This window comes from Cricetulus griseus (assembly GCF_003668045.3).
Source record: "Cricetulus griseus strain 17A/GY chromosome 1 unlocalized genomic scaffold, alternate assembly CriGri-PICRH-1.0 chr1_0, whole genome shotgun sequence".
NCBI lineage: Eukaryota > Metazoa > Chordata > Mammalia > Rodentia > Cricetidae > Cricetulus > Cricetulus griseus.
The window spans coordinates 56,836,753-56,860,511 of record NW_023276806.1 but is presented as its reverse complement, the minus strand read 5'-3'; the positions used below and the strand labels follow the sequence as shown (position 1 = coordinate 56,860,511).

The 23,759-nt window shown below is 40.5% G+C and overlaps 1 protein-coding gene across 1 annotated transcript in view; it reads left to right on the top strand.

Moving 5' to 3' along the window:
- Window positions 1-23,759, top strand: part of Spag17 (sperm associated antigen 17) — a 213,136-nt gene that overhangs the window by 176,155 nt on the left and 13,222 nt on the right. The window contains exons 31-43 of the mRNA XM_035451312.1: window positions 234-388; window positions 1,606-1,794; window positions 3,765-3,910; window positions 4,014-4,144; window positions 6,434-6,561; window positions 9,860-10,042; window positions 10,984-11,097; window positions 11,665-11,710; window positions 13,298-13,397; window positions 13,554-13,601; window positions 17,136-17,235; window positions 18,776-18,869; window positions 20,464-20,835. Of these exons, the coding sequence (XP_035307203.1) occupies window positions 234-388; window positions 1,606-1,794; window positions 3,765-3,910; window positions 4,014-4,144; window positions 6,434-6,561; window positions 9,860-10,042; window positions 10,984-11,097; window positions 11,665-11,710; window positions 13,298-13,397; window positions 13,554-13,601; window positions 17,136-17,235; window positions 18,776-18,869; window positions 20,464-20,835 (1,806 nt within the window). The remainder of the gene's footprint in view (window positions 1-233; window positions 389-1,605; window positions 1,795-3,764; window positions 3,911-4,013; window positions 4,145-6,433; window positions 6,562-9,859; window positions 10,043-10,983; window positions 11,098-11,664; window positions 11,711-13,297; window positions 13,398-13,553; window positions 13,602-17,135; window positions 17,236-18,775; window positions 18,870-20,463; window positions 20,836-23,759) is intronic.

The window sequence follows — 23,759 nt, the reverse complement described above, 5'->3', positions numbered from 1 at the left end:
ATACTAAACACATACTTAACAAAACAATATGTCAAATAATATATAAAGGTAGATTCTGAACTATTCTGAATTGACAAGGATTGCAGGCCATACTCCAACCCTGTGGACAGCACCCAGGTTTTTTTTTTTTTTTTTCCATGAGGAATCCACACAGCCAGGAGACCATCTAAGGATGACTGCCCACTGTATGCAACCTACCCAATATTCTTACCTTGTGTTTTACTTACTTCTAGCCGAAGGTCCAGGGACTGTCACTAGACAGGTCAAATGTATGCGCATAGAAAGCTCACACTATGCCACTATTATCACCAACTGCGAGGACAGCAGCTGCTGTGCCACCTTTGGGGATGGAACGTCTATCATTGCAAAGCCACAGGGATCGTACCAGGTAGGACAAGTTGTGAAACAAGGACTGTCAAATGTAAGTGTCCTATGGCTAACAGAACACACTCTGCAGGGACAATGGGAATTTCTGCAATGGCACCAGCTGTTGCTCTCAGCACTCCCCTGATCTTAGAAGACACTATTCACAGTTTTGTTTATTCATCTTTTCAATCCATTCTAGAAATACACTGTCCTGCTTATTGCAGGGCGTTAGTAGTGTCCAGTCAAATTTAGGCTAAGAAGACCCCCATGCTGTGCACTGTGGGGGCAAATTCACTCCAATGATCTGGCATACACCTAACTTCTTCTCTCCATCTTCTGCTGCCTCTTGACTTCAGTCCCACCCCTAATACTACAGCAGAACTGAGGGAACAGGAAGTTTTTTTGGTCCTGGAAGGGCAGTTTGCCTTCAAAAGGAGAGAAAGAACATGGCAACACACCCCTCTCCAATCTCCCTCATCTTCCTAGTAAACAGAACATGTTGGTGTCAACATAGAGTGCCTTTAGTCTTTGAAAACATTCCCCCTCTTTTTCCTTGTTAGAGAAGGGACACACACCATGTTAAAAGAGTCTGAGAACTGAAAGCCAGAATGTGATGGCCATGTGCTGAAATGGTGTATCCTTCCCATCTCTCTACTCATCATATTTTCTTTCTTCTTCTATTGTAGATGGTTATGGAACAAAATAAGTGCTCAAAGTGGGGGATGAAAGAAAGTATAAGTGTGAATGTTCATTAGCAATGACAACTAAAGCATAAGTGTCATTTAAAAAAAAAGCAGACTTAATTCACTTCATTTTTCTGGTATAAAAAGCCTATATGTTAGTCACAGCTGGAGCCTGGGGCAAATGAATGGACGCACCAGTGTGAGTTTTCACAACATGGCCTGATAAGAAGACTTGGCAAATACAGTCTTTCCAGAGGTCAGGAGTCAGGAAGCTGTGTCTCTTGAAGATGACACCAAAGGTTGCCTTGGCTAAAGGGCAATCAGAAGTGTTGGTACCCTAAATTCCCTTCTTCCCAGAGCCGTCTGACTCCTAGGAACAGAGAAGCCCCTTTGGGCCTGTCTGCTGTTCATGAGGAAGGCCTTCCCGTCTCTCCATTAGAAAACATTTCTTAAGTAATGATTTTGTTTTGTTTTGTTATGGTTTTTTGTCCTGGAAACATCTTTCAAATCCCTGAAATTGCACAAGAAATTTTAATGTCTTTTACCTTTCTCCTAGGTGTTACCCCCAAACACAGGCTGCCTCTATATCGATAGAGACTGTTCAGCTACATACTGCCATGAATCTAGCAGTAATATATACCACCCCTTCCAGAAGCGTGAGCAGCTGAGAGCCAGTAGATACATCATGAAACATACCTCAGAGGTTATCTGTGAGGTCCTGGATCCTGAGGGGAACACCTTTCAGGTAAGGTACAGGGTTCAGGTGTAGAGAGAGCCGGGGCATCTGTCTTAGTGAGGGCTTTATGGCTATGAAGAGACACTATGGCCAGGGCAACTCTTAATTAAAGGAAAACAGTGAATTAGGACTGGATTACACTTCAGAGGGTTAGTCCATTATTGTTGCAGCAGGAAGCATAGCAGCACACAGGTAGGCACAGTGCTGGAGAGGCAGCTGAGAATTCTGCATCCACAGCAGTAGGCAACAGGAAGAGAGAATGAGCCACTGAACCTTCCTTGAGCTTCTGAAACCTCAAAGCCCTCCTCCAGCAGCACTCTTCCTCCAGTAAGGCTACACCTTCTCCAACAAGACCACATGCCCTCATCCTTTCAAATAACATCACTCCCAATGAGCCCGTGGGGGGGGGCATTTACATTCAAACTATCCCAGCTTGATTTTGATATGTACTAGACAAGTTCCATATAGATTTTTTGCATTTGCTACATGGGGTCATTTGCTTGCCCTCTGCCAACCAATCATGAATGTCAATATCTTTTCTTGGTTCCTCAAGTATACATTCACAGGGAAGAACAGTCTTAATAATCTGAGCAAAATAAATATTAAAACTAGTGGACAATTATAGAAGTACAGGAAAAAATAATGCAACCGCAAACAAGGATGTAAGGATTAGGGTGAGAGCAAATGCAAGCATCCTACAATTTCATAGCCCTAGGGAAGTCTATGGTGAGAAGCGCCTATCAGGGCTGATGATGGTCGAAAGGGTCTAGTGAGGGCTTAGGCTGTACTATGAAGGTGCTCTCTTTCTATTTGTCTTTCAGCACCATGGTGGTCCCCTTATCTCTGTCCAGTAATTGGCAAACTGTGTTCTCCTACTTTATATGGATTAGGACTTCAGATATTTTGTCTTATATTTAAAATGTTTAAAAAGTCTAAAGTATATTTCATGACATATAAAGGTACATACAGTTCAGATTTCAGTGGTGCTGTGTAAACTATTACTGTAAGACAGGGATATTCTTTTGTGTGTTCTCTATGTCTGCTTCTGCTCAGCAGTGGAAGAGCTATATATTTTCAAGATAGAATGTATGACCTGCAGCTCCTGGAGAATTTACTTTTGGCCCTTAACCAAAAAGCACTGCCTCCCCTGGCTCTTGGCATTTATCTTTTTTCCCAATCCTCACCCGACAGTGGAATTTCCTCCATTGACTGGTGGGTGTGAGGTTAGTTTTTAGATTTGGACTCAAACCACAGAATCTCTAATGTTGTTCTGGTATGTGGACAAGTCCTGGTCCCGCTCACAGTTTTCTTTACTAAGTAATTGAGACTCTTCATAGCATGAGCATGAGCTGATAGATTTCAATGGACAATGACTAGCAATGGAAGCATAATGCCAAAGCCCTCCATATTGAAATGTCTGGGGTGTGTCTTGCCACACATGTTTCTAATACCCATCTAGGGCCACAACACCTACAGTGGGCAGCCTATGCCATACTCCTTTCTGAAGAGATGCATGCCAGGTATAGACAGCACTGATAACTAGAATACTGCCTCTTGTGTTCATCCTAAACCTATTTTTCCCATATGCTCCACCAGGGAACTATATTTCTGCACTTGAATCTCAGCTTTCGCTATGCAAACACTCTTTCAATATTTCAAAACAGTAAATTACACAAGTGCTCTTTCCTTCATGTTCAGTTTCTCCATCCCTTAAACTCCATCCCTTCTCTCAATCCTGGTCACCTTTTTTTCTAAACTTGTTACTGTTTGTTTTGACTATCTATGTGCAGTTTATGAGTACAGCTGTACTGCAAGGGAACCTCCACTTTTGAAATGAAATTCATATATAATATCAGTCCATGTAATTCAATATGCTTGATTTTCTGGTAACCAAAAAAACCACATGCTTGCTCACATTGGATCGATGGTGATGTAGGCAATTTGGCATTTTTCCCTTCAGTTTCTGATATGTCTCATAGGTCATGGCTGATGGCTCTGTATCAACAATGTTACCTAAAAGGAAATTAGAAGATGATGCCAATGTGCAAACTGAGGGCTATGATAGCTTATCATCAACTCATCTTGAAAAGAATCACATGCAAATCTATGGTGAACACGTTCCCAGGTAAAATGATACTAGCAACATTAGGATTTTATTCTCCATCTCAAATTCAAGAAGCATTTTTCCCGAGTGTCTGAAATGTTCTGATTTCTACTTTTTCAAAAAGGTTTTTTGTTATCTACACTGACGGATCTGGCATGGAACTTCTCCGAGACAGTGACATAGAAGAATACTTATCCTTGGCCTATGGAGAATCAACAACTGTGGTTCTCCAGGAACCAGTCCAGGAACACCCAGGTAGAGACTCCATGCTGCCTGCAGCTCCCTGTGTCCTCCAGGGACTCCCATCCTCTTGCTGTTCAGTCCTCTTTGCTTATTTTGCTACTCCAACTGGCCATGTCACCTTGCTTACATAGCTGCAGAAAGTGATAGTCATTTCAGTCTGTCTAAGAATCAACTTGTGTAAGGCAAGAATGAATGTCTCTCACTGCCATAGCAGGCTTGTGCCTAAGTCTAATTTGTGAGTTCATTCCATCCTGTTTAGAAACAGTATGAGATATCTTAAAAGTTCCTTTTTTTAATTTTTGTGTTTTAAGGTGATGTTTTGGCCAAACTGGATACAATAAGAAAACACATTTTATATATCAGTTAGAATACTAATCAGAGGTATATAACATATTGGCTGGGAATTTATATTATTTTCATCAATTTCAAAGAAATCATTGCATGAGATTAAAGGTACATACTTTGGTTGCTGATTATATATAGAGGTTTCTGGGCTTCTTCAACCTTTTGTTTGATGTATATATTTTGAGTCTGCTTGTGAATATGATTGCATGTCTATGCTTATATCTTTTAGCTTATCAGCATACATATATACATTATATGTCTTGTTCTTATGAATGTGAAAAATAGAAGGCTGTTCCTGGCTATGTAGTATATGCTAAAAACTATGTAAGGTTGGTGGGCATGGTGATACAATAGCCCCAGAGATAGGAGACAACTGCAACTACATTACATACCAAGACTCTGACTCAGAAAACTAAGAGAAAACTATGAGACAGCAAGGATCCACCTGAATGTATTTTTAATCAGTTAAGTAGCTTCAACTCAGCAGTCTATCTTACACCAAACACCAGCTTGGATTTGGAGTACATAATGAGATAAAACAAACATGGACCCTATTTCCTTAAAACTTATAATTTAATGAAAGAAATGGGTGTTAATTATATAATCACACAAATAACTGGGTAATTATAATTTTATATAAGATCTATGAAGAATAGAAATATCTTTCAATGAGTGCTTCAAACAGAGAAACCTGGGATTGTCTAGAAAGTTTCTCTGGAGATGCTTGAGACCAAGAGCTTGTTAGTGTATTCAGGTGTGTGGTGGGGGTTGGGGGGGGAGGTGATTTCTTGGAGAAGAAAACACAAAGAATTATACTGTAGGAGAAGACCAAACCTAGCTGAAGCACGGGAGGAAGATGTGGTTCAAGTTGAGGCAGGGGTGAACAAAGAAGACACAACTTTATTGTTTGAGCAAGAGGAAGTCAAAGAAGTCTTAGTAATGGGTGAACATCACTGGTCAACCTGGCTGTTAGGGAAGGTTCACTCCAGAGTATTGCCAGTCAAGGCAGCTTGTTGGCAGACCTGACCCAAATATGATTGTTGAGGGACAGAAAGGCACCGGTGAATGCTTTTGGTTGATTAGAGTCCATTTTTCAGGTGTTGACTCGTGGTCTCATCTTAGAGATTAACTCCATTACGATAAATCTTTCCACCACCAGCTTGAGTTCTGCCCACCACGTGGGTGGCCAAAATAATACACAGAGATTTATTATCAAGGAGAATAACTGATTCAAAATCTTTAAGGTTAAGATAACTTTTAGTAGATAAATGCCAGCCAACAGCAAGCCAGAGCATACCAAAAGCAGCAAGGCAAGAGAGTGACCACGTGCTTTGTCTATCCCTTTAAACCTCTCCCACGTAACCCTGAAATCACCTTGACCACACCCTAACGGGCATGGTCTGACACGTCCTGAGGAGGCGTAGTTATGATGTTTCCCTACAACTTATATTAGGTACAAATCCTGCTTGGCCAATGACTAGGATTTCTCATCTGCTAGCTCAGTCTTAATTATCATAAATCTATATATTTTATAAGACTTATTGGACGCCAGTGGCAAGCCTCCTGTCTTTCTGGGCTCACATGGTGACTCTGGAGGAAGAGAGAAGGGGCCCACTTCCTTCTTGCCCTTATTTATATATGAGTCTCCCTGCTATGTCACTTCCTACCTGGATCACCACTTCTTTACTACACTTCCCAGAATCCTCCTTGACTCCTAGTCCTGCCTAACTTGCTGCCTCATTGGCCAAACTGTACTTTATTTATCATCCAGTAAGACAAACACATACACAGAAGCACTTCCCCCATCAAACACCCTAAAGCATAAACATTGTACCTGACTAAGGTTTTTGAGTAAAAGGCAGTTTAGAAGTATTTGTTGAACTTGGTCAATGCCTGTTGAATTTGTCAGAATTGTTTTGGTAGAGAAATGACCTCTGGTAATTCTCTTTAATCCAGGTGCCTTGAGCATCACAGTCCTTCGCCCTTTTCATGAAGCATCACCATGGCTAATGAAGAAGGAGTTAAACACCATAGTTCCCCGGAATCTCCAGTCAAGGTCATGGGAAACATTTCCTTCAGTTGAGGTATACGTTTCCTACTGTAAAGTCACTATATTTACATTTCCATTCAGACTCAGGTCTTCTTTTGTAGTTTTATATATTTTCATCCTTCTGCGATATAATAAATAAGCTCAAAAGGTTTAGATTTAGATATTTTAATCATCTGTAGATGTAGCAATAAACTTTTGGAGGACTATGCCTGGCTAACTAATTTTGGTTTTATTTTTCATTCTGCATTGTAAGCCTGGGCACATTCCTGTAATATTAAAACATCCCTCTTGAATAACATGTTACATTTCACCTATTATGAACTTCCTGATACTATACCACTTTTCCTGTCATTTCTTAGCTGTTAATTTTGAAACAAAATTAGGAGATTTTCACTCTCCCTGTTTTTTATTCATGTATTAAAAATGCACAAATTGAGCAAAAAAGGATACAGAGAATAAAGAATTTTGCATTAATTTTGCAACTTCAATGTTAGCAATAAATACTGTGGTTATGATCCTGCCAGATAAGCAAAAATCCATCCTAATATTTTTTTAAAAAAAAATGAAATAATATTTTGCTGAAGCATCCCTAAATCCTGCATCTTGTAAAATTGTTATTTTTTCACAACCGCTCTATGCAACATGCCTGGAACATCGTATGTTGTTCAGTTATGAAGACACTAAAATGTGAACACAGAGCATATTGCTGTTAAGTGAGGAGGGTAATGTATTTGAGTTTTTACTTTCAGCCTCCTACAGTAAATTCTGCTATAGTAAGAGCAGAGGTGATGAGCAAAGACCATCTACTTCTTTGTTTTAATTTGGTGACTCTAGTCAAATTGATAAGTTGAAAGTAGCCATGATGTCTTGTCCTGATTCTTGGAACAGGTATAATGGACCACAAAATTCTGTTAAAGTTGAAACTGTCAGAAAGCTTAAGGTACTACAGGATGATAAGATAAATGTACCCCATTCTGTGTTAATGAAGATTATTCTCTTCAGCTGAAACTCTTATACTGCAAACTAAAAGCCACTGGGTGGTTGTCACTGGCCACTCTTTTTTAAAACAAAGTACCAAGGCAGCAAACTATATCAGTCCTGAAGTCCAATTGCTAGGGTGACAGAGATTTTTAACTCATTCTTAGGCACACATTCCTTCCCAAGAAACCACTAGAGGATTTTGGAGGTGAGTTTCATCCAGAGTGAACTGAAAGTTAGCCCAGACCCATGAAATGATTTAGCTCTCAGAATCTTCCTATATAAATTCACACAGAACCAAGAAGTTATAGATTGTTAACTCCAGATGTCTTAGGTGACTGTAGCATGCTAAACAAAGCATCATCCATGTGACATGAATTAGACTGTTGTTGAATTACCATGTGCAGAATCACACAGCCTTCCTGAAAGGATACCCAGCAGGGCACCATTTGAGATTGTTAGCAACACACGTAAAGATGCAATTTTGCTCAAATCCATGAGGATGAGGATTTTTCCAGAACCATTTTGTCCCTCGCAGGTGGTACTGTAATATCTTCAACTTCTGCTGAAAGGACTGGCTCCTTACTTGGTCCTTCAGATGTTCACTGGGCAACTAAAAGCTAGGTAGTTTGGCATCTCTGCCTCCATTTTGCACCTGTCTCCTTGTAAACTTGGATAATGTTGCTGCTCAACTCTTCATAAAGACATGGTAATCATTTGAAGATCATTCATCTAAAACCAGCAGTCCTCCCCTTCAAGGCTAGAGGCATCCAAAGAGTGAGTAAGATACATCTATCTGAGATTTGCAGAGACCCCATAATAAACAAACTGTCAGTCACCAGGTTTTACAACTGCCTTGTCATAGTTAACTTTAATTGTCAAATGGACATAGTCTAGAGTCATTAGAAGAAAGCCTGGATCATGGAATTACCTAGATCAGCTGAGCCTGTTGACATATCTGGAGACTGGCTTGACTATTAATAGATACAGGAGGTCTCAGTGTCCTCTAGGTGGCACCAACCCTAGGCAGGTGGTCCTAGACTATATAAGAAAGCTGGCAGCATGAGCCTGGGAATAAGTGAGGCAGAGGGTGAGCCAGCAAGCAGCATTCGTCAGGTTCCTGCCTTGAGTTCCCGCCCTGATTTCCTTCAATGATAAACTATGACCTGAAAGTTTAGGGCAAATCAACTCTCTCCTCCCCAGGTTGCTTTTGGATGAAGTTTTTGTTTGCTTGCCTACTTAGTTTAGGAAGTTTTTGGAAATAAATTCTGACTATGTAGGCCAAGCTGGCCTTGAACTCATAGAGATCCATCTGTTTCTACCTCTGGGATGATGGCATTAAAGGTTTATGCCACCACACCAAGTGACTTGTTTGTTTTATCCCAGCAACGGCATCTCTAGAAGTCTCTGGGCACTGTACAAATCCCAAAAGAATTAATACCTGACTTTCTGACTTGTCCTTTGTTCTTAGCCATTGTCTCCTAAAGTCATCTTGGATCCCAGGAATAACTCAAGAGTACGAACATCTTATGAAGAGAGTAAACTGCTCTCTCACCCCATCCCAGCCTACCTCTGGCAGCAGCAACCTTCTAATTGTCTAGAAAGCTCTGGTCCTGAGGTGATGATCAATCAGTTCACACTTGGATCAAGACTTTCTGAGGATTCATACATATTCCTTGCTCGCCTTTTGTTTCTCCCTTACATCACTTCCAAGCTCATGGTAGCTCCTTGAAAATGGGACTTAGGACGCTAGTCCCAGTGATTCTCAGTGTAGCCACATTGAATGATGAGTCTCTTTGCTAATTTACCATTACTTTTGTCATTTGTATTTGTGTGTGGGTGACAGTCTTAGCATTTACCATTGCTATGAAGAGACAGCATGACCACAGCAACTCTTATAAAGAAAACATTTAATTGAGGGTGGCTCGCCTAACGGTTCAGAGGTTCAGTCCGTTATGATAAAGAAACGGAGCATGGCAGCATGCACTAATAAATGGTGCTGGAGCTGAGAGTGCTATACCCTGCAGGCAACAGGAAGTCAAATGACTGTCACACTGAGGGAGCCTGAGAAAAAGAGACCTCAAAGCCTGCCCCCATCATGACACACTTCCTCCAACAAGGCCATTCATCCTAAGAGTGTCACTACCTTTGGGGGGCATTTTCTTTCAGACCACCACGTGACCAAACTTGGTCTGTCTGGATCCCTGAAAGTCAGATCTCCACTGGTTCAGGAATCCCATAACCACTCCTGATCTAGTATCCATGTAAGAGTACTCAGTTAAAAAAAAATCCATCACTACACTATTCTGACTTCTTGCACTTTGCTCTGTTGAGCAAAACTTTTCTGTTGACAGAAAAAGACTCCAGGACCTCCATTTGGCACTCAGATTTGGAAAGGCCTCTGTATCGGGTCTAAGCAGCTGACAAATGCACCAGCTCCTATACTCAAAGGCCCCAGGGTGCTACAGATGCGTCAGTTCATCCAGCATGAGGTCATCAAGAGTGAAGTGAAACTAAGGCTGCAGATTTCCCTTAAGGTAACAGAATCCGAGGGACATGATCCCCCCCCCCCAACACACACACCAAGGATTGGGAATAAAGCAAATCATTCCTATCCATTTTAAAAAGAGCCTGAAATCATCTAGTTTTACCAATATTTCGAATAACACTTGAATATTGGTTGCCCAGAATAGAAGATTAAAAGGTAGAGGATTCTTAATGATTCCTGTATTAAGTCGTAGGAATCATTAAGAGGCCCAAAAAGTATTGCTATAGTTAAAAAAATAAACCTTATATGTACAATTTCTATATAGTCTTCTTTCATACTACATGAAAAACTAATGCCCTCTGGAGAAAATGTAGAACCACATGTTAATCAGATACAAATGAAAACAGTTACTGCTTTGAAATGGTCTAAGATTTTATAAATATATCACTTGTTATGTGATCATATCTATAAGTTTAATTTCCCTCAGCATGGACATTATATGCTTTTTTATGGTTATATGCTCACAACCTGGCATTGAGAGGAGGATCAGTATTGATAGATGTTGATCAAATACCCATGGGGAGGAAATATATTTTCTCTAGAAGCAAAGGCATAGACTAAGTAACTTATATCCATAGACAGAATCATAGAGACAAATACTGAGAGACCTAGTAAGCATCTATCTGAGTTTCTTCATTTCAGTGAGAATGATGCTGAAGCACAGTGTTAGAAGCAGGGCCCTCCATGGTCCCCATGTAGTTCTCTCATGTGGCTTTAAAGCTTTACTTGTGGGCAGAGAAGGACTTTGCTTATCACTACTAACCTACTGAGAAAACATTTTCCCGGTGATTGACCTGTTAACTGTTAGGGGAGACTGTGAACTTACCTCCTTAGTTCTTTTGTGATGTTCCAAGTTGACATTGACTGTGGTGATCTCTTTCTCTGCCTAGTTCTTGATTTTTACCCATTTGTTTGACTGTCCTGATCTAGGATTATATAAACCATATTCTAAAGAAAGAAGATGAGTTACAAGAAATGACAGTCAAGGATTCCAGAACTGAGGAAGAAAGAGGCAATGCCGCAGATCTCCTCAAACTGGTTATGGTGAGAGAATGTCCTCCAGAGCAGTGTTCTTGCTACTGTCTCACTGTCCTGGGCTTCCAGGCTAAATGCACGTGGAATAGCCATGTGAGATGCCTGCCAAGGCTCTGGAGCACTAGCTTCATCCTCATCATGGCTTATTTCTGTGCTAAATGGATTATGGATTTGTTGACTTTTCCAAATATATCTTCCTTTAGCTCTTCCTTTGCTCACAGATAATCCAGAAGATCCTCAGATAAAAGATGCTTAAAATTATATATGTTATTATTACCTTACTATGAATATATAGTATCAATTTTACTTTAAGAAATTGATGTTTATTGAAATATTAAATAACTTAATGAATGTGAAAAAAGTAATTTCTATAGTGTCAAATGATTTCTATTCTTAGAAATTCAATAAATAATGGAGCAATGAAATATGCAAATAAATCATATATTGATATTTAAAAAAAACAAATTTACTTCATAGATTTTTCCATAACAAGTTGAGCACAAAAAGAATGCTTCTAGACAAAGTATTTCCATGTGTAATATAATTAACATCAAGTAATTCTAATCTTCATTTCAGTCTTTCCCTAAAATGGAGGAAACTACAAAAAGTCATGTTACTGAAGGTAACTGGAATTTAATATTTTTCTGTAATATATCTACAGGTTTCAGAAGGACTTTTTAAATATACTTGTCATTCTGTATACCACAGCAAATCCTCATGTGATCACCTCTGCTCCTATACTGGCCATGATATTTTTGTTACAGTTTATGTTTTCATTCTGCCCTGAAAATAATGATTCCCTCATTAATTCACCTTCAACTTACCTTTGTCAAATAAAAAAACACCTCCTTTTTTTACCTCTGCTCCATAGAAAATAGCTAATAGCAAGGAGCCAGCTGACAAATGCCCCCCCCACACACATGCACATAGCTTCCAAGCAAGTGCACAGGCATTGCCGACACCTTGGACTCCTCTAGGCTATACGTATAACACGAACAGTTATTCTCAAAGAAGCTCCTCCCTGCCCCAACAAGCTTGGCCATATCCCAGCAACAGCACTAGAAATTTGACTGGGGTTTTGCTTTCAGCTATATGGCAGAGGCCATAAGTTGGCTGCCTTGGACTTCACTATTATAACAGGGACACTTAATTGAAAGTGATGGGCAGCAACCCCTTCAGATGGCCACTCTGGAAGAGGCCATTACAGTCTCTAGTATCCTCTGCCCGTAAGCTCGGTCATCACTCTTTTACGAGTCGTACCCTGCAATAGAGCTTCCAGTGAACATAAGTACAAAAGGCCTTGTTAAAACTGAATTTTGGATAAATAATAATCTGTGTTGTAAGCGTATCCCAAATATAGCATGCTACATACTTACCGTTTAGAAAAATGTGTTTAACTAAAATTCAAATTTCATTTATCCTATATTTGATCTTACAAGCTTACCCTGCGCTATTTGAGCTTGTAACTTTTGGTTGAAGAAAGCAGGCATGTGTGATGGAGGAAAACCTATAGGCCACCCAACAGTAACAGTTAAACAAACTATTTCTCAAATTGCTGCCGGAGGGAAACAGCATATATAAAACTGACCTTGATGGTTACCAATGGTGAGACAAAGTCAGCATCCCCCATTGTATTTCCTAAGATGTTCTCTAAGGTAGCTCCTCCAAAAGCATGAGTTTTACAATAAAACAAGTATGGATAATATTTTACATTGTCTTACTTTCTTAAAGATTTACAACACGTATTAAGGACACAGAAATCTCACAAGAAGAAAACTTACTCACCCTTGTCTAAATCAGTGTTTTCTAAGTCCTATCTTCCTGCTCTTCCTCTGACAAGGTGACATCTCACTGAGTCTGTATCGAAGCAACATCACCCAAATTTGAAAAATGTATGCTATTCAGATTTTGGAATTGGATAATAGGTACATGTTTAGAAAAACAACTTCAGTGTAATGGCCAATGTGTTTTAATATTAGAAAATTCTGTTCCTTTCCATACAGCTTCTCTGGTGATGATGTAGGGCAAAGTCTTTATGTTTGAATCATAAAGATGCTGGCAACAGGACATGCCATGGAAAGTAGTCTGGTTGTTAAGCTTGGGTGCAGAAATCCTCCAAAACAATCAATAAATTTCGGATAAGTAATTGTGTAATGAAGAAATGTTATAAAGAAGTCAATACTGACATTAAATGTGTTTATTTTTAAAGTTGCAGCCCACCTAACCGATTTGTTCAAGCAATCTATGGATTTGACACCAAAATATTCACCAGACTCATTCGCTAAAGAGTTCTTTGAAAAGAAATGGAGGTAAAGTACACTGGATGTATGTCCTAGTTTGTGCACACATAGGGAATGGAGAGGTATGGGAATCACTGAAGCCTTTCTCCCATTGTACAGTGATGATGTTACTCTGTCGTTTGAGAGCACCACCTATTTTACCACATTTTTCTTCTTTTCACATAGGACTACGTCATCAGCGAAGAGCTGGAAAGAAAAGCTTGAGAAACAGAGGTAATTCTGCCCCAGTCTAGACATAAGCTTGTGAAAAAACCAGTTGTGGGACCTTAGAATTCAGTAGGCTACAAGGGCCTACAGTCTCCCAGCTGCTGCTTGACACTTGAACAAGGCAAGGTGGCACTTGAGGCAAGCTCTTAGGTCATCAGGTAGATGTAGATGATCCCATCCCACGCAATAGAATTCTCCGGTCACTCTTCATGCTGCTGGTGATTCTAATATACTCATAAACATTTTGGGCATCAGTCATGTACTCAGGATTCATGCTGTTTGCTTCAGGAGTGTGTCCTGAGCATCATGATGTTTGTTTTCCCTTCAGTCTGAGCTTAAGATTTCAACTCCAGCTTTTTATCCACAAAGAAAGCCAAATATGTTTATATATCTGTGATGGGGTGGTAATTTGCATGCGTGAGTGTTGTTGGTTGTTTTTCACTCTTCACTCTTTAGGGGTCCACCACCCAGTTCCCAAATAAATCATACAGAGACTTTTTCTTACTTATGAATGCCCAGCCTTATCTTGGCTTATATCTAGCCAGCTTTTCTCAACTTAAATTATCCTGTCTACTTTTTGCCACTGGGCTTTTACCTTTTTTGTTTCTGTCTATCTTTTCTTTTCTTCTTACTCTGTGTCTGGCTGTGTAGCAAGGTGGCTGGCCTCTAGCATCCTTCTTTGCTTTTCTCATTCCCCTCTTTGTTGTCTCTCTCTCTCTCCTATTTATTCTCTCTGCCTGGCAGCCCAGCCTGTTCTTCTCTCCTGCCTAGCTATTGGCTGTTCAGCTCATTATTTGACCAATCAGGTGTTTTAGACAGGCCAAGTAACACAGCTTCACTGAATTAAACAAATGTAACATAAAAGAATGCAAAGTATCTTTGCATCATTAAACAAATATTCCACAGCACAAACAAATGTAATACATCTTCAACTAATATTCTACTACATCAACTGAGCTGCTCCTTTTAGAAACATCACTTTCATTAAGGTGCTGGGGTTACAATTTGGAATGTATTGGGAAATGGAATAATAAGTCTTATTTCCTCACTTACAAGGTTGAACTGGAGGATGTATATTGTCTGTAGAGGAAGAAAACCCTTTATTCCTACACATCTTAGGTCCCTGGCTGAGATCCCTGTAACCAATCCAGACTTGTTTGAGGAAAGAAGAGGATCTGTGTATGTGACTATTGGATTGAGGCTATCCCCCTAGAGCCTGGTGGGGTCATTAGTAGGTACACAAGTGAAGGCACCATCTCCCCTTTTCCTGAGTCGAATGAGCAAGGCATAGGACCCCCTGAGTCCCTCCTTCTTCCCTGTCAGGTCCATTCTTATGCAGGCCCTGGGCACACGTATATAATTGTTGAGGGTCTATGGACGTACTCTTGCAACACCTTTTAAATTCTCGGCTTATTCATGTGCTACCCATTTGTTTAACAATTGAAATATTCACAACTCAAGACTTTAATATGTAAGGGGTTAATTGAAGCTAGGGAAGGTGAGACACATAACTAAATGTGTGGCATGAAAAGAAAAAAGTGAGAACAAGAAATGTGGGCCGAGGATAAGGAAACCAACATGTTAGGGACATGGAAATAGCAAGTCTTATAGAAGAATCAACACTGAGACTGGAACAAAGGAATGTAGACCTCTCAATTACCAGGATCATTACTTCCTTAGTGAGAACAATTGTAAGAGTGCTGTGAACAACCTCCAGACTGCCCTGCTTGATGGGGGAAGTTCCATGAGGTGGAGAGAGAAGGTATTTTAATGGCTAATTAAAGTTTCTTTAAATAAGATGGCTTACCTATTGGACTTCACAATTCTTCTGGGTACACAGTCTGTATATGTTCCTGGTCTCCGAGTCAGCATGTCTAGGGACAGCTAAAGTATGTCTTGTTTGTAGATGGAGTTTTCCATTGGGACTGTGATCTGCTCTGTTCCACAATCAGCTCTGTTTTGTCAGATGCTTCCTAAATAACCACTCAGAGAATTATCATTAATTATAAATGCTTGACCAATAGCTCAGGGTTATTACTAATCCAGCTCTTACAACTTAAATTAACCCATTTCTATTCATCTATGTGCTGCCCTGAGGCTCATGGCTTTTACCTCTCCTGCATGACCTGCTTCCTTTTCGTCTGACTGGCAACTCTTCTTCTTCACAGCATTCTCTCTACCCTCCAAATCCTGCCTAGCTATCAGCCAATTAGCTTTTTATTAAAATTGAGAACAATGTATACTTACTTTGTACAAAGATTGTTCCACAGCATTTCCCCCTTTTTGTCTAACTTAAAAAGAAAATTTTAACTTTAACGCAGTAAAATTATATACAACAAAAGCAATTATTAAGTAAGAATTACATTTACAATAGCCAGTCCATTTGTATTCACAAAAGTAGAGAAAATTTAAGTTGTAAGAGCTAGTTACCAATAAGCCTGAGCTGTGGGCCAAGCATTTATAATTAATAATAATTCTCTTAGTGGTCATTTGGGAAGCAGCTGACAGAGCAGAGGTGGTTGAGATCCAGACAAAAACAACTCCACCTACACTTGTGGACTCCATTATGCTACCGGCTGTTTCACTTCAGGGGTTCAGTTTTCTTATCTATAAAATATGAAGATAATCAGCCTGGATGACTGAACATTGCTTAGAAGGTACAGCTGTCAAGATCATGAGCTTAAAGATGTAAAGTCCAGCTTGTCATTCGGCTCCACCCTGTATTAATTATGGTGTAGAATAGGTATCTAGTCTCTCTACACCTTGAGGTTTTTGCTATAAAATGGAGATAACAGTGTTTACCTGATAACCCAGTTTGGAGCTCCTTGGCCTCCCCAGAGTATCAAATCCCCAGGAAAAGCATTCTGATTTGGAACAGCCAACCCACAGCAGTGTCACATTGCCACTTTACTCCCTAACAAGCTCTTAGACTTTGTTCTTTGTATTGTGTAGCTGTTCCTGCTACTGCAATAATGGAAGCATGTGGTAGACACTTATACCCCAGAGAACTTCACAACCTCAAGAAACAAAAACAAAAACAAAAACAAACCTCAGCCCTCAGCCACCAGAAGGGCACTTTGGCTTTAGACATTTGAGATCAACTGGCATCATTAGTCTCTATCTCATACAAGAATCTGATTTACAAAGAAGAAAAAAAAATGTGGCTGTAGAAGTAGAAAGTGAACACACCACTCCCAAATAAAAGAATTTGGGTGGAGCACACCTTTAATCCCAGTACTAGGAAGGCAGAGGCAGGTGGGTCTCTGTGTGTTCAAGGCCACGTGTGTGTGTGTGTGTGTGTGTGTGTGTGTGTGTGTGTGTGTGTGTGTGTGTGTACAAAGCCAATTCCAGGCCAGCCAAGACTAAATAGTGAGATCCTATCTCAAAGAGAAAAAAAGGCCAGTGAGCCTTCCCTTGTCAGTTTTACTGTCAGTGATTGCAGTGGTTTCCAGTGGGGTTTGTGGCTAAAGCGCAAGGAAATAATTTTTCATTGGGTTTTGTGTGTCTTCTTTTGCATATCATTGTGGAAATATGAACCAGGGAAATTATTGAGAAAACACAGAGATACCTGATCCAAATTAGGAACAAAGAAGTAACACCTTATTTTAACTCTGAATTGAGCCCACTATTTAAGACACAGGTAATTGAAAGTAATTCATAATAATTTAATCTTTATAAAATGATGCACTGCATGTTAATCTGTGAATTCTCTTTCCTGATGCTGTTTATTTGCCTATTGCAACAATCTAACTGAATAATTCTCGTGCTTCAAATATGTGTTCACATAGCACATGATAGGGAAGCTCTTCATGCGTGTGTCACTTTCCCTCCTTTCCCTCCTTGCATGGGACCATTTGTCATTCTGTCTCTTGCATGCTGAGCTCTTCTTTGGATCAAGTCCTCTCTGTTGCTGGTTAACCAACTGTTAACAAACTCTAATTATAGTTCTATTTCATTAGAGCTCCCTCAGCCACCAACTGTTAAAATACCATTAAGTTACTGTGAGTTCTTAGAAGCCCAAAGACACTGAACATTCTCTTCGACAAAAGCCCACTCTTAAGACCATAAGACAAACACTAGCCTGCAGCTCACTGCCCTTCACTGCCCCACACAGCTCCCCACTGCCTCTTACTGCCTCTCACAGCCACTCATAGGCCCTCAAAGGTCCTTACTGCCCCTCATGGCCCCTCACAGTCTCTCACTGCCCCTCACTGCCCCTCACTGCCTCTCATGGCCCCTCACAGTCTCTCACTGCCCCTCACTGCCTCTCATGGCCCCTCACAGTCTCTCACTGCCCCTCACTGCCTCTCATGGCCCCTCACAGTCTCTCACTGCCCCTCATGGCCCCTCTCAGTCTCTCACTGCCTCTCATGGCCCCTCACAGTCTCTCACTGCCCCTCATGGCCCCTCTCAGTCTCTCACTGCCTCTCATGGCCCCTCACAGTCTCTCACTGCCCCTCATGGCCCCTCACGGCCTCTCACTGCCCATCACTGCTCCTCACAGCCTGTCATGGCCCCTCACAGTCTCTCACTGCCCCTCATGGCCCCTCACAGTCTCTCACTGCCCCTCATGGCCCCTCACGGCCTCTCACTGCCCATCACTGCTCCTCACAGCCTGTCATGGCCCCTCACAGTCTCTCACTGCCCCTCATGGCCCCTCACAGTCTCTCACTGCCCCTCATGGCCCCTCACAGTCTCTCACTGCCCCTCATGGCCCCTCACAGTCTCTCACTGCCACTCATGGCCTCTCATGGCCCCTCACAGTCTCTCACTGTCCCTCACTGCCCCTCATGGCATTTTGCCTCCCCTCACGGCCTCTCACTGCCCCTCACTGCTCCTCACAGCCTGTCATGACCCCTCACTGCCTCTCAGACCCTCACAGACCCTCATGGCCCCTCATTGCCCCTCCCTAAAGCCTCAAAGCAAAGTGAACACTTCCATGTGTCCACTATACCCCAGAGTTCTCAAAACTCCAGGATATTGTTATTAACCAGAGGAAATTCCAAAAGCCATGACTAGTTAACAAAGATGAGAATTAAACTAGTCTCTTACAGAATTTTAGTTCTCAACTTCATCTTCAGGACCTTGTCAGCAGTGCCTGTCAACTTAACTAACATATTTGTGACAGTTACATAAAATAAGTGTGTATCTGAAGTATGTCTTGTGGGTTTTCCTTTAAGTATAATTATCTGAAGAACCTTTCAAAAAACCTGCCTCCTTTTCCAAAGAAAAATGAAACCACAACCAAACCGGATGTTTCAGATCCTGATTCAGGTAAGGCATTCCTATTCCTATCACCTGACCTAGACTGAATCATACACAATACAGCCGCTTAGGATGTGTCTAGTTCTTACCATCTGTTGTCTTAACAACAGTTGGTGACAGGACATTCTATTTCCTACATACTACAGATATGTCTGAATTATATAAGGAGAGCAAGATAGAAATTTCAGATTCATTTCTTGTGCCTAAAAGCATTTAGAAGTTGTGACTAACCAAAGGATTAATGAAGGCTTTTTGAGAACAGGGCATTCACATTGTCTCAAACTAACTCACATGCTTGTTAATCACAGCAAGTAAAATGAAAATGCATATACAATGGAGACACAGTGTTTGATACCTTAGTTAAGCAGCCAAGTTTCCATCAAAAGGAAGACTGTCCACCACTGCATGCCTTTCTCAGAGTGCAATGTACATAGCAACTCCTCAGAATTCATGTCAAAAATCCTTGATCCAAATCTAACCAAGAGGGCATAACTAACAAATGTGTACCAGTCTGTAGACATTGTACAATACAGGTGGCTTGGTGTCTTCAAACACATCAGTGTCAGATGAGATGTGCTGTCAGCTGCAGAGCCCTTGTCTAACAAGCATGTGACTTTGGGTTTAGTCCTCAGCACTGTACACACACTGAGTCAGTATCATGAAACCAAAAGTGTGGTACAATTGTTGTCATTCAAAAGAGACTGCATGACATAAAAATAACATGTAACAGATCAACGGGGGAAACACAAGAGTTTTATTAGGGGACTGTATGTCAGAGGACATTGTGGAATTGTTCATTTCTTAGGAATGGTAATGGGAACATAGATAAAAAGTGAATGTCTGTATTCTCAGCAAACGCATGATGAGTTGACAGTGAAATGGAATTTAGTCCTTCTTCTTAGTAAACTGAATAGTGAAAAGACCCAGATAGAAAAAGTTTCTATTTCTTAATATCAGACCTACAGTTCATTTACCCAGAATGTGTGTGGCCAGAAAAAAAAAGCATATACTTTCAAATAGAGCTTGCAAAGCAGAGATCAGGGATGGAAAAATCAAGTGTGATTGTGGTGAGGATCAGGCGATCTGAGTTGATGGGCCTTATGCTGCTGTCAGTTAAACTTTCCACACCTTGGAGAAACAAGAGTAACCTGGCCCACTCCTTGAAAGGACAGCATGATTTTAGGACAGTCACTGGGCAACTCCAGCTAACTGCTCATCCAGCCGTTACATATTTATAAGCTGAATCATACATATATTTACTTAAATTTGTTTCATATTGTTCCTGTTTCTTAAACATAAATGCAGAGGCTGATCACCTGGCCTCAGGCTGGTGACAGCTGTATCTGGCCATAATGCCCACAAGATACAGCCAGTTCCTAGGGAGTATTTGCTCTGCAGGAACTGCCTTGTCTCTTAGTGGCAAACACCAATCATATTATGAGGAATCTCTCAGTGACGGTCTCATATGTAGTCTTTTTCAGGAGGAAGGGGAAGCACCTTGTTCCATGAGACATTCACTGTTCAGTATTGTTTATACAAGCATTAGTTATCTCTGTATTGTTGGCCATAACATGACTTACATTGTTTGTTTGGGGATTTTTAGATTCTACACTGACTGCGGATGTAGAACAAGAAGCCAAAAATACACCTCCCCTTCCAAAGCAGGAGGTTGCTGAGAATATGAAGAAGCCTGCTAGCCAAAGTGATGCTGAAAATGTAACCAAATCTATCAAGAGGTCTCCTAGCCAAAACACACCTGAAAATTTAGTACAATATACCCAGGAGTCTGACACTCAAAGTAAAACTGAAACTATAACCAAATCTCCAAAGGAGTCTGCTAACCAAAAGTGTATTATAAAGCTTAAAAAATCTACCAAGAAGTCTACTAGCCAAAACCAAATTGAAAACTTAAAATATACCAAGGAATCTGCTAGTCAAAACCAAGTTGAAAATGTCACCAGACCTCCTACTGAAGGTATGACCATCATTTACTTTATCTCACAGATTCAAAGTAAATGCTGTATCTCTTCAGAATGCAGGATTCTCCTCTCTCATGTCTCCAGCACTGAGATTTCAGACACATGCTGCCATGCCCAAAAATGGATGCTGAAAATCCAAGTTCGGTCTTCATGTGTAGCAAGTGCTCCACTGCTTGACCCTGCTCCTGGCACCACCAAATTCATATTTTTAAGAGACTACTCTGGGTTGGGGGCAGTGACACTGGCTGCTTTTCTAGAGTACTTGGATTCTATTCCAAGCAACCACACAGGGCTTCCAACCATCTGTAACTCCTGTTCCTGGGTATACAGCACCTTCTTCTGGCTACCGTGGCCACCAGATATGCATAGTACATAGACATACATGCAGGCAAAATATTCATACACACAAATTTTAAAAAGGAGCAATTATACTTACTTGAGAAGCTGGGACAGTATCATTATAAATTTAGGCTAGCCTCAATAACATAGCAAGACAATCCAAAGAAAAAGAACCTACAAATGTAAGCAGATTTTTCTGGGGCTTCCAGCTCCCAAATAATGATACAGAAAGTTATTATTAATTAGGAAAGCTTGAACTTAGCTTAGACTTGTCCCACTAGCTCTTATAACTTAAATTAACCCATATTAAGCTACATTCTACCACATGGCTCTTGCCTCTCTCATACTGACTGTATTATTCTTTTTGTTTAGTCTATGTGCGATGGTAAAGTGGAGAGCATATCTGAAGTTCTGGCTGGGGTAGGCTGTGAGGCTGGGCCATCTCAGCTAGCAGCTTTGAAGTTGTACTGGATGTAGAATTTTGAGGAAACTGCAACAGAGGCATTTTGGGAGGTTGCATCACATGGACAACTTGTTTTCATTAGTGTTTGGTCCTTTTTTTCTTTCTGAAAACACACAAACGTTTAAAAATAACATATATCTGCATTAGTACTATTATGGAATGTGTAGTGTGCACAAGTCAGCTAAAGATGTTTTATTATTGTTGTTGTTCTGCGTTTGATCAGGTAAAAGTTATCTGTCAACTTTGTAAGTCGATTTGGACTGTACTGCCAAATGTCTATCCATGCCATATGAAAGAAAGGCATGTAATAATGTCATAAAAACTCAGTAGCCAACAAGATTTATCATATCTCATCTAGTCTCAGAGTTGTTCCCATGTGAATGGATAAGCATATGTCACCTGTCCTGTAGTCTTTCTTGGCTTCTTTTTTATGTCTGTAGCCAAGATTTTCAGGAGGTCTCCCCTGGTCAAATCTGATCTTCATTAATTTTGAAGAGAACCATAACTTTGTTTCCTGGGGAAACAAAAGCAAAACCTCTCCCCCAATGTAATATATTTTCTGTCTTCCATTTTGAAGTGAAGACATTCTTAATATATATAGGTTGGGTGGTGATAGGATAAGATTCATTGACTCCCATGGAAGGCCTGTGAGAAGCAGATGGGGGGTGAGATAAGGGGAGGGTAGGAGGAGCAGGAAGAGGGAAGAGGGGCAACTAGGATTAGTATGATATATAGATATAGCATACTATATATGATGTGGGAAGTCCTTCTGTGTATATGTTTGTCTTATTGGTTGATAAATAAAGCACTGTTGGCCAATAGGGAAGCAATATAGGTGGGGCTAGGAGTCGAGGAGGATTCTGGGAAATGTAGTAAAGAGGAGAGTCTCCATGTGATCCTGGAAAGAGAGGACGCATGCCACTGGCATCCTCAATAAGTCTTTATAAAATACATAAATAATGGTTATGGTTGATACTTAAGACAGAGATAGCAAATAAGAAATCCTAGTTAACATGACGTTGGAACTCACGTTTAATTCGGCAGTTTCCATAACCCAATGTCTCTCAGCAGCTATTATTTTTTCTACATTAGCATTTTAAAAATTCAATCAACAAAGCACCATCTTCTGTGGCTTATTTTTTTATATTACTTTATTCTCTTTAAAGACTTTACTTATTATTTTTAAACTATTTTTTCTATGACTATCTATACCCATTTTCTTTTCTTTAGCATCCAAATATATTTTTAAGCATACTCTATTTGTTCAGAGATTTCCTTGGTCTGGCCAGGCTTTCTGGGTGTCTGCAGCATTTTCTGACCATGAGACAAACCTTAAATGGTCATACCAGCTGCTGCATGACTCTGGCCGCTGGCTCCACCCCCTCAGTTTCTTGAGAGCCTAGCCTCATGCTGTGGAGTTTACTAACCTAGCTCTAGGAAGCTGTTGTGTTCATGATGTGTCAGGCAGTTTTTTACAGAACATGCCAGATGCTCCAGTGCTCTGCTGCACAGCAGGGCCTCTTTAAAGAGCCACACCTCTGTATGCTGGGCTTACCTATATGGATATTAGGGCTCCACATTGGGACCATATGTAAACATACTTTTCTTTATGTTTATATAAATAAATAAATATAAATATAAATATAAAAAATAAAAAATGAATATAAATAAATCAGTCTCAAATAATGGCATAGAGACTGATTATTAATTATGAAAGCTCATCCTATAGCTTAGGCTTGTTCCTAACTAGAACGGTGGCCCACAGACATCAGAATGCTAACTGCTAAGCTCCACCTTTTGACATTCTATTTGCTCTGATTGACAACAGGGACTGTCTGGCCTTTGACCTGGGAATCTCTTTTTTCCAGAAGCTACCCTGTGATAGTGGTGCCCAGATAGGTGTGGGGCTCCATAGAATCTGACTTACCGGGCTTCACATTCCAGCCCTGCCACTCATTAACAGCTTCTTAGACAAGTTAGTTTATCTTTTGAATTTCTATTTTTCCTCATCTGTAAAGAGGCAGAGGGGGTCGGGGAGTATACTTCTGCTGTATTCACTCGGGCTTTTCAATTTTTAAATGAGAAAACAAATTCAATTAAAAATGGGAGAAGTAATTT